General features: G+C 33.8%; 1 protein-coding gene across 2 annotated transcripts; it reads left to right on the top strand.

Moving 5' to 3' along the window:
* Nucleotides 1-1,507: 1,507 nt before the first annotated feature.
* On the top strand, nucleotides 1,508-11,311 carry LOC114320619 (PHD finger transcription factor). 2 transcript variants are annotated; one of them, XM_028267687.2, is made up of 11 exons: nucleotides 1,508-1,758; nucleotides 2,385-4,949; nucleotides 5,091-5,220; nucleotides 5,327-5,415; nucleotides 6,266-6,510; nucleotides 7,667-7,753; nucleotides 7,866-7,965; nucleotides 8,131-8,338; nucleotides 8,430-8,562; nucleotides 10,700-10,757; nucleotides 10,878-11,311. In XM_028267687.2, the coding sequence occupies exons 1-11, from the start codon at nucleotides 1,537-1,539 to the stop codon at nucleotides 11,019-11,021; spliced, it is 3,981 nt and encodes a 1,326-aa protein (XP_028123488.2). In that variant the 5' UTR covers nucleotides 1,508-1,536; the 3' UTR covers nucleotides 11,022-11,311. The 2 variants fall into 2 exon arrangements, with proteins under 2 accessions (XP_028123488.2, XP_028123489.2); XM_028267688.2 differs by having other exon boundaries at nucleotides 1,509-1,758; nucleotides 10,705-10,757.

The following is an 11,311-nucleotide window of genomic DNA, read 5'->3' as shown; positions in this document are numbered from 1 at the left end:
TGTCAAAACGACCAAAACGACGTCGTTTTGACAGTTTTGGGCCATTTGAGCCATAAAATTTATAACCCCCCAGCATTGCTGTAAAAATAATTATGTATTTTTTTAAATAATAAAAAGTATATAATATATGATTATTTTATAATCATAGAAAAATAAAATCATGTTATTATTTTTTAAAATTATAAGATTCATACAATATATACTTTTTGAAAGATATATGCCATAATTTTCCATAACTACATACCACCGATATAAAAAGAGAAAGAGAGATAGACAGAAGTAGTAAAATCCTTTTCTTGTTGACCAAATTTAAAGAAAACAAAAATTCCACTCTGATTTTCTCTCTCTCATTTATAATTTGAATCCTATAACTATGAAACTGATGTATGACCCATATGATAATGGAACTTTATAAACACTAGAATTAAAATTAAATAAATAAAACAAAATAAAAGCACATTACACAAATATTTTATATTACGAAACTACACAACACAACATTCACTTAAATTCCATCAATTGATCCCTACTAACCGGTTTAGGATTTTTTTTTGTCTATCCATTTAAAAATAATTATGTATTTTTTTAAATAATAAAAAGTATATAATATATGATTATTTTATAATAGTAGAAAAATAGTCATATAATGACATGCCATTAAACAATCACACAGTGATAATAAAAATTTCCACTTAATATTTTTTTTTTTGGGTCTTAAAATTAAATACAAATTGATAATTAAATATTAGAAGTTAAAAATACTAATACTTCAATTTGAAGAAACTTTTGTTCTAATATATATTTTCAAATTATAAGCCATTTAGGTGTGCAAGGAATATAAATAGAACTGAATGACTGATTAAGATTGATTGGAATTTTAAATTTTGGATAGGTTTTTCATAAGGTATGGTTTGATTTGGTAATGAAATTTTTTACAAGTATACCAAGTGAATTAACTGAAATAGTGTACTTACCTAATTTAAAATTTAAATTATTTGATCACTAAAAAGATTTAATGATCAATAATACATATTTTGTAAGAAAAGTTATAAGAAAAAAAAGAAAACATTTACAACTCAACATTCACCATTTTTTCTTGATTTATTTGAAATGTAAAATATTAAATTATGTGAATAATCTATCATATGTACTAAACCAACAAAAATGATAAAAATAAATTATAGTTTACAATCCATTTCGACTACTCAATCAACAAAATTAAAAAATTTTAATTTGAAACTAAAATTTTTGTCAAACGTGACCGAATTAAACTCACTTATCAAATTAAAATAAAGAAAATATTTGAGGATCACAATTTTTGTAGCTATAATGGTTTAAAACTGTCAAAATGACGCCGTTTTGGCATGTTTTGCATCCAAAACGACGTCGTTTTGACAATTTTGAATCTTTGTAACCACAAAAATTGTGACTCTCTAACATTGTTCTTAAAATAAATTTCTTTGCAATAAAAAAAAAACTATATTTACAGCAAACAAGTCTTGTCAATAACTAGTAATATTTATTCTGGTGTGAGTGATGGTTCCGTTGCAAATTGGAGATTTTGATTGTAGAATATCGAAACTCCTCCCGCACGCACCGGACGATAAAGAGAAAAAAATTCGCAAAACCCCCACTCACAAACCTCTCAAGCTCTCTTCAATGGCGGCCGATATTGGGGAACTGGGTTCTTCAGAGAAGAAGAGAAGGCGTAGAACTCTTTGCAATCGCCCAAAGCTTCTGCTTGATCACAAAGTTGAAGTAATGCCATCTTCTTTTGATCATCTTGGTCAATATATATATGCACATATATGTCTCTGTATACATGTGTATATTTGTTTTTTTGACAACAATGGTTTTTCAGTTTTCATGATTTTGGGGTCTGGGTTTTTCTTTTCTTTGTTTTTTATTTTTTTATTTTATTCATTATTTTATTTGCGATTACTGCTAAAATCTTTTGGGTTGTCCTTTTTCTGATTGATCGTTTCCAAGATTGTTTCTTGCTCTGATTTTACCTGCATTGTGTTGTTTGTAGTCCATCTCTGGTTATATATATGTATATACAGTAGTGTATGGTTGTTTTAGTGTTCATGCAAAAGATTAATTTGGGATTCTATATATTGAACCAGTTTGTGAGTCTCAGTGAATGCTTTCTTGTTTGGATGATCAGCGTACATGCACTTTTTAATTTGGGAATCCATTAGATAAACAAGTCCGTGTTTCATCGATGCTTTCTTTTTTTGATCAATGATTGTTTATTGGGGTTTAATAAGGTAAAAAAAAAAAAAAACTAAAAAAGAGAACTCTGCTCATAGTTGTTTTTGTTTACTGGTTTGTTCTTCAGTTGGGTTTCTTTGATTTTGCATTAAAATGTGAAATTGGTCCAGGTAAGGAGTGTTGAAGACGGGTTTCGGGGGTCATGGCACTCTGGAACTGTGATTGCCTGTGAAAATCAGGCTCGAAGAGTCCAATACGACCATCTTTTGTGCGACGACGGTTTGCAACATCTCATTGATTGTATAAAAGTACCTCCTGTCATTGATGGAATTGTTCCGGCCATCAGGGTACTGTGTAACCATCGGGGTTTGATAAGGCCATTGCCACCGCCGATTGATTTTACGAAATGGTCTTTCCACTACGGACAGTGTGTTGATGTCTATTACAAGGAGGCATGGTGGGAGGGCGTGGTTTTTGACCATGAAGACGGCTCTGAGAGCCGAACAATTTTCTTTCCCGATATGGGTGATGAAATGCAGTTTAGAATCGATACATTACGGATTACTCAGGACTGGGATGAATTTACTGACGAATGGAAGATTCGTGGGAACTGGTTGTTTCTTGAGTTGGTTGAGGAATTTGAGCAAGAGTGGCCACTTCAAGTTTCTGTGAGGCAAATATGGTATGAAGTGAGGGTAAAGAAGGCTTTTCAGAACCTTGTGGAGTGGACTTCTACACTCAAGGGTATCTGGAAAAATTTGGTGTGGGAAGTTATTGTTGATAATTGTAAGCTTGCTTTAAATCATTTTTTACATGAATTGAATTCATCAGGGGATTTGGCACAGGATGCCCATGGCCTGCCACCATCATCCAAAACTCATCTTGATGTAATATCGAGGCCTGAAGCTGATTCGGGTAACTCTCTTGCCATCGTTGCAGTTAAAAATGATGGCTCGGATTCTAGGTTGTTGTCTACTGATCTCAGTAATGATGGCTTGGGTATGAATCTCTCAACTAGCTCAAACACGCCCTGTCATGAAGAAACACCATGTGTGTCACCTCATGCTCTACCAGTCTTACCTTTTAATCAAGATGAATTTTCTAGATTGTATTCAAAATTAAACAGTCAAGGGTTTTATAGACCCAGTTCTAAATCACCAGCTGGATGGAAAAAATGTTTTAGACAAAGAAAAAGTGTTAAGTGGGTACCTGCTGGTGTTGACATTGTTCCTAGAGCTAAGTTTTGCCCTAATGCAGTTGACGAATACCTGAACAATAGACGCAAGTCATCATGTAGTTTAAAACTTAGAATGCATCTCGCTTATTTGGGCTGGAAGATTGAGTTCATGAGAGATGAAAATGTTCTTAGGATGCGCTACACCTCACCCGATGGGAAATCATATTTGTCACTTGTTACCATCTGCAAGGCTTTGGGGAAAGCTCCATCGGAAAGGTTGAGTACAAGTCATAGGTGGCAACCTGCTGGTGATGAAATTGTTCCTAGAGCTGAATTTTGCCCCGATGCTATTAATGAATACCTAGAGCCCGGACATAGGTCTTCCCGTACTTTAAATGTCAGAAAGCATCTTGCATATTTGGGCTGGAAGATCGAGTTCATGAGAGATGGAGGTATTAATAAGATGCGATACATCTCACCTAATGGGAAATCATATTATTCACTTGTTATGGTCTGTAGGGATTTGAAGGAACCTGGATCAGAAATTCTTTCCCTTCCTTCCCAAGATGATGAAAGACTGTCAGTTGCTGTGTCAGATAGTCCATTCCCTTCTCCTCTCGCGGAACCACCACACACATCCATGGAGCTGTCTGTGATGCCTCCTTCTTCCGACAGAGTTGTTGAATCTGAATATTGCCCCGGAGCTGTACTTGATTACTATTCTCTTGGATCAGCAGAAAATAGTGATAAATGGAAGTGTTACAAGGTTAAGGACCACAAATATGTGGGTCTACAATTTAAAGCAAAAAAGCATCTTTCTGCTGTTGGGTGGTCATTCTGGTACTATGTGAGGGGACGGAATCGGGAATTGCGATACACTTCGCCAAGTGGAAGGTCCTATAGTTCTCTTCGAACAGCCTGCAAAGCCTGTATAGATGAAGGAGGAACCTCTGATAATAATACTTTTATCTCTAGACCAATGCAAAATGCTGGCTCTCGGATGCAGAAGAAAAGAAAGGCATCTGGATCGCCAATCAAATCAAGAGATGATTTGGGTGATGATTGTCCAATGCGTGTGCTGCGCTCTAGCAAAAGAGCTCGGCAGGTGGTGGTTCCTTCTTCCTCTGATCAGAACCCTCGAACCATATTATCTTGGTTAATAGACAATAATGTGGTGTTGCCTAGGGCAAAAGTACGTTACATTAGCAGAAAGGATCATCCTCCAATAGCTGAAGGGAGAATAACTCGCGATGGGATCAAGTGCAGTTGTTGCCAAAAAGTTTTTACCCTTAGTAAATTTGAAGCACATGCTGGCAGCAAGAATCACAGACCAGCAGCGAATATTTTTTTGCAGGATGGGAGGTCTCTGTTAGATTGTCAGAGACAGTTGAAATGTCGTAATATTAAGAGAAACTTGATGACAGAATCACTTGACATGAAAGGTAGGCGGCACCAAAGCATGAATGATTACATATGTTCTGTCTGTCACTTTGGGGGTGAATTAGTTTTATGCGATCAATGCCCGTCATCATTTCACACAAGTTGCCTTGGTTTGAAGGTAGATCCTTTGAATACTCCTATCCTACTTATCAAACTATATATATTTTTTTTTTTGGTTTCTCAGACTTATTTCTTTGAACACTGTATATGAATTTTAATTTTGAGTTCTAATTTGGACTTCAATTTATTGTTTATTTAGGATGTTCCAGATGGTGACTGGTTTTGTCCATCATGCTGTTGTGGAGTTTGTGGGAGAAGCGGATTAAATAATGGCTCGAAACAATTTACAGATGACAGTGTTCTCCATTGTGATCAGTGTGAGCGTCAATGTATGTGAGTTGAACTTATTTGTAGTTGTGTTATTGTATCCGTGACCATATATGTATTATACTTATTAACAGATACACATCCACACTTAATATGTTTCTGATGTAGATCATGTTGGGTGCCTAAGGAAAAAGGGTGTTATGAATGTAGACAATTATCCCGAAGGAAGTTGGTTTTGCAATAAAAGATGCGAACAGGTATTTCATAACTGCCTTCCTTCTCAATATTACATTTTGGATCAATATCAAGAATATATTGGTTTTAGCATGCACTAACACCTATCTAATTTGCAAGTTGTCTTCTCCAAAAGCATGATAATTAATGTTCATCAAATAAAAGCATTAGAACCTTGTGATGAACATATTCTTCATTTGCTCCTGTCTTAGTTTTATATGAACTGATAAGGTCTCCGTTTACGCTAAAAGTAATAAAATGAGCTTGTTTCTTCTATTTTTTGCTCTTGTATGCACCTTTGTTTTGTTTTGTTTTGTTTTTTTTTTTTTTTTTTCCATGGTTCTTTGAAGAATAAACCCTGCATCTGAACGTGGCCTCCAGCATTTGATGTACATATATGAAGACGAGAAATTAACTAATAAGGTTGCTTTTGTAAACATTACATTTCATAACCAGTTTTCTTCTCATGGGAACCATGTTACATGTTTTGCAGTTTGGCTGGCTGGTATTGGTTTCAAATTGTGAGAATTGCATTAACTTTCTTGTTAACTAGTGTAATTTTATGGGCAAAACTCTCAGATATAGGTTTAAGGAGGCAAATACAAGAATTAGAAAGTGGAATATTAGCAGCTGCTTTTTCACATCTTTGCTCAAAGTTCAGTCCTGACATGATGTTATTTCTGGTTTCACAAATTAGACTTTCTAAATTGAAGAACAATACAATACACAAGTTTGTTTAATTGTTCTTGTCTAACATGTGAAGTGCTGAATTAAATATGATAATTGGTATGCATAATTGGTGGATTATCTATTTGATGCACCTGTTGGACACAGTTGAATGTGGGTTTTAATACACCTGGGTCATTATTGCAGATCTTTTTGGGTCTCCACAAATTTCTGGGAAAGTCAGTTCTGGTTGGCAAAGATAATTTATCCTGGACTTTGTTGAAATACAAGAAATGTGATGATGGGGATCATGATGTCTCTGATATGGCAGCTGTGACGGAGAACTACAGCAAGCTTAATGTTGCTCTTTCTGTGATGCACGAATGTTTTGAGCCTGTTAAAGAAGCTCGAACCAGGAGAGATCTTGTTGAAGATGTTATTTTCAGTAGATGGTGAGTTAATTTCATTGCTAGTCCAGTTATATTTCCATTTTTGTTGTGTCATATAGACAACATGATTTTGTATTTTTGTTTTATGATTTCATTTCAAACTGTGCTATTGAAATACTAGTCATATCTTGTAATTGTGTTATTTTGTACCTGTGCTTCTGTTCATTTTCTTACAATTATGGTTTTCATTGTTCCAGTGGTTTGTCACTAAATTTTATTTTTCTTAAATGTTTTTTTTCATGGTTTTATTTTTTTCCTCGATTGGGGAACATGTTATGTATTCTGGAATTAATATTAGCACATTAGAGGAGTTTGATTGCTAATACATGTTGTATCAACTCAACTCGGGAATTTTTTTTCTTCTTCTTTCAGTTTTTTATTGGTAGAGCAGAGCCTACTTTGTCTGCTCAGTAGTAGCTTGAATACCACTGGGGCAAGACAATTAAGCTTTAATGTTTACCTGTTTGCCCAGTTTTGGTGATTTCACCACAAAACTTTCACCGTCTGTATTAGTCACCGTCTCTATTAGTTGTCTTACTATTTTTTTTATATCTACTGCAGTTTACCTTATTTTTTCTCCTTTTAATTCTTGTTTATATTGGAGGAACCCTCAAGCCTAATTTTCATTTCTCCTTCCTCTTAGTTATGACCCCTCCGTCTCACTACCCATCAAGATAAGTTTCATTAAACAGCATCATATTACATCTGGAAGGCTTACAGACATGCAATGTTACCTGTGATAACAAAAGTATTCTTGCTCTTGTGATCAACAACTAGGTCCTTCTCTCTCACTGGACCTTTGACTGGTAAGCAAGTTTTGGTGGGAGATTTTATGTGCCTTTCTTGGGGTTTTGCTTTGGGTATGGCATAAGCAAAAGAAGAAATTTTAGGATGGATGATGGGATAAAACTGCCTATTTTATGTTAGGTTTTGAATTAAGTGAAAAACTTTTGGTCAATAGGCATTTAGTGAACTGTTTCAGTTTAATTGGGTTTATAATAGGGCCATCTCATTTTAACCGCCTGTGATATTTTTCAAAACAATGTTGTTATATAAAGTTTTTCATGAGTGTTTATCTCTTAAGATAATTCATTTATTTTTGGTTACTGGACATCACTTTCTATTGCACCAAGTCTAGTGGTAATTATTGCTTTTGCAGGTCAGAGCTGAATCGGTTGAATTTTCAAGGGTTTTACACAGTGCTTTTGGAGAAAAATGATGAATTGATTACGGTAGCTACTGTAAGGTATTATACAAACTACAAACTTGGGTTGAGTTGCTTACTTTTTTGTTTGATCATGGTAATCTGAAGGGATTTCATTTATTTTCTTTTCTTTTCCTTCTCTTTTTGTTTAAAGGGTTCATGGAGAAAAGGTGGCAGAAGTACCTCTTGTTGGTACACGGTTTAAATATCGCCGACTTGGAATGTGTCGCATCTTGATGAATGAGCTTGAAAAGGTAAAATCTGATTTCTGTGAATTTGGGGTGGGGCCTCGGGGAATGCTTATTGTTCACAGTTGCAATTCAACTTGAGCATTGAAAGAAATATAGTAAATCTTCTAAAAAAATTTACAAGTTGGATGGCTTAATAAGGTAATTTGATTTCTCAATATTGTTTTACAGAAGCTGATGGAATTAGGAGTGGAGAGACTAGTTTTGCCTGCGGTTCCCAGTGTGCTAAACACTTGGACGACCTCGTTTGGGTTTTCAAAAATGGCAGAACTGGAGAGATTGAACTTTCTGGATTACACTTTCCTTGATTTCCAGGGTACTGTCATGTGCCAGAAACTCTTAAATAAGATCCACTCCACAGACTTGAGCCCATTAACAAGTATGTGGCATTTCCTCCCTCGACTACGTTATTGAAGATTATAAAAAATTGTACGAACTAACATCCATGTTCTGTTGTATGATTTATGCAGGAACTGAGCAAAACATTTGTGATGCTGTGAGTGGAAGTGATAATGTAGATTTTGATGGGAATAGTGCTATTTCTGAAGCCTTCCAAACAGACCAGGTCGAGGAGAGTGAAATCATGGACCAAGGACCTGCAGAGTATGTCTCCGGTCTCATTTCCTATAATATACTTAAACAAGAGATAAAAAATACAAAAGCTTGAACACTCATCTGTTATGATAAGCAAAAATATTTGTCCAAAAAATGACAATCAAGAGATCTTTACCAAGTGACTTGTATTTGACTCAGGCTAGAAAGATAGGACTTTCTTATGGAAATTGCTCTGACTGGTTAGTTTAAATGTTGTAATTATGTTGACTATATGATTTGCTGGATGCATCTAATAATTGAAATATAGTAGTGGCAAGCAACATGAAAGAGGAAAATCACTTCATTTTTTGTTCATTTTCCACGAAAAGCCTAAGAACAGGATGCAACTTAGTATAAATTATAGACGGAAACCTGATTTATCCCCAAAAAAAAAAAAAAAAATTATAGTCTGAAACTTGATTTCTAGTGGCATGAAATGGATTATATATTAAATGGTAAATCAGTCAAGCAAGCTCTAATTTTGTCAGGACAACATACATTTATTTATTTATTTTACATAATCATGATCATAATTGAGAAAAATTAACATACACCTGATCATCTTTGCATGTTAGAAATGATGGAATATTTTTAAAATGAAAATAATGGACCTAGAATGTTACTTCTTTTATGTGCATACCTTCCAATATTATGAGTAACCATAGTTGTCAAATCGGGATTCGTATCGTGAATCGAAATGGTCTCGTACCAAATCGCGAATCGAATCGAATCGCGAATCGTAAAGATTCGATCACTTTTTCTAAATCACTTAAAAACATATATCTGCACATTTAGATGTTAAATGTATCTTATAAATATAAAATATTTAGACTTAAATCAACAAAAATATTATTTTGAATGATAATCACGTAATTTAATAGGTGAGAAGTTAACAAAGGTTTCTATGTAAAATCACCATCTTACCTTTTTTTTTTTTTTTTTTTTTTTTTTTTAGATTTTTTTATCAACCATTCTTAATAAAGGTAATAACCAAATAGAAACTATTAATTTATAAAGTAACAATAGTTAACAACGATATTGATATTTGGACAATAAGCATATATACTTTTCTAAGTAAGAGTGAGCAAATAATAAGAAAGAATTATTTAGGATATTTTATTTTAAAGCCTAAAACATTTTAACAGGTACAACTGACCTCACACATATAGTATTCAATTTAATAAAATAGTAATAGATAATTCATAGTGTAACTCTAATTTTAAACATCTTTAGAAGATATATTACAATTTTTTGAAGGGGACAAAAATGAGAAGAAATGTTAAAAATATGTTAGGTCAGACTGAATCTGATTGGATCCTATAAAAAATTCTATGATCACTAAAATAATAACAAATCATATATATATGTTGGTTATTTTGGTATTAAATACTATTAGAGGTTGTATTATGTCATTTTCACTAAAAAGATGGAAAAAATAAGTCGAAAATATGTCGAACACAGTAATTTCAAAAATTGCATGAATCGTAAAAACTGAATCGAATCGTGAATCGATTGTGAATCGTGCGATTCACTAGAGATTCACTTCCGAAATAGATTCACTCATAGATTCATATCGATTTTGCAAAAATTTCGTATCGAATCGTGAATCGAATCGCGAATCGTAAGATTCTGATAACAGAGTGAGTAACTAAAAAGTATTTAAAATAGAGAATAGTTATAAAAAAAAAAAAAAAAAGAAACTTTAATTTTAAAGTTCGTTTATGAATTAAAAAGCATATCATATCACAAAGATGAGTAGTGTATTGACATCATACCCTCATTTGCCAATTTATGAAACATATCATATCACAAAGATGAGCTGTTTATTCATTTACTTGAAAAAGTTACGATGTATGGGCCACATTCTTCATCTGGGAGAAAAATGGTTCATACTCTAATGCATATCATGTCATGTTAATTCTTTGGATAATACCTCTTCTAATCTTTAAATCCATGCTTCAAAGAGAGATTTTGATTGTTAATGTGATGAAGACTACAAAGGCAACCATATTCTGAGGGCCGAATTGAAGAATTTTTCCGATATTACAATCATGCTTTGCAAATACACCCTACATATATATTTATAGATACATATATTGATTTGTGTATATTAGAAAGTGTTGGTTTATTTATGTGGTTTTGCCAGTATAGCTGGAGTTGATGGTAGCGATGGTGGTAGTGGCACAGGACCTCCGGGTTTCTTGGTACTTCAATTTTCTTTTACCTTTCTGTTCGCATTGCATCATTTTTATTCCTTTACATTTTACTTTTATCCAGTCAGATTTTTATTTTTTATTTTTTCAATTCCCGTTCCATGGTCATAGACAAACCAACAAACACTTGAATGCATACCTTTCCAAAATGGGATCTGCGAAGAGTGTTCAGTTGAAGGTGCTGACCACAGTGAATGCGAGAACAACAATGGCCTTTTCAAGTGTTACAAGCGGAGGAGGATTTCAGCTTGCTGAAGCCGAGACCTTTCACATGCTGCCAGTGAGTCATGAGAATATCTGTTTTTGCCCCTCCGGGAGTTTAAATTTTGCTTTAATGAAGGTCAGTCTAGAATTTCCTCGTTTTGTGAAATATATAGTGGGAGGAATTTGCAGGAGTTTGGTATCGGGCTCATGTTTATTCATGTATATAGGGAAGTAATATATATATATATATATATATATAGCTAGCTGTAATTATGCATAGAGCTTATTTTTGGATTTCCCTATGATGGTTGCAATGGAAGATATGGCTGTTTTTATGTTTA

The sequence above is a fragment of the Camellia sinensis genome, chromosome 14 (assembly GCF_055761805.1).
Source record: "Camellia sinensis isolate YWXY chromosome 14, ASM5576180v1, whole genome shotgun sequence".
Taxonomy (NCBI): Eukaryota; Viridiplantae; Streptophyta; class Magnoliopsida; order Ericales; family Theaceae; genus Camellia; species Camellia sinensis.
Note: the sequence above shows the minus strand (reverse complement) of the source record. Positions and strands in the feature narration are given on the sequence as shown.

Coding starts and splice junctions, on each gene's coding strand:
- LOC114320619 (XM_028267687.2), top strand. CDS start 1,537: ATGGTTCCGTTGCAAATTGGAGATTTTGATTGTAGAATATCGAAACTC. Junction 7,966..8,130: donor TGATGAATGAGCTTGAAAAG/GTAAAATCTGAT, acceptor ATTGTTTTACAG/AAGCTGATGGAATTAGGAGT. Junction 10,758..10,877: donor CAGGACCTCCGGGTTTCTTG/GTACTTCAATTT, acceptor CCATGGTCATAG/ACAAACCAACAAACACTTGA.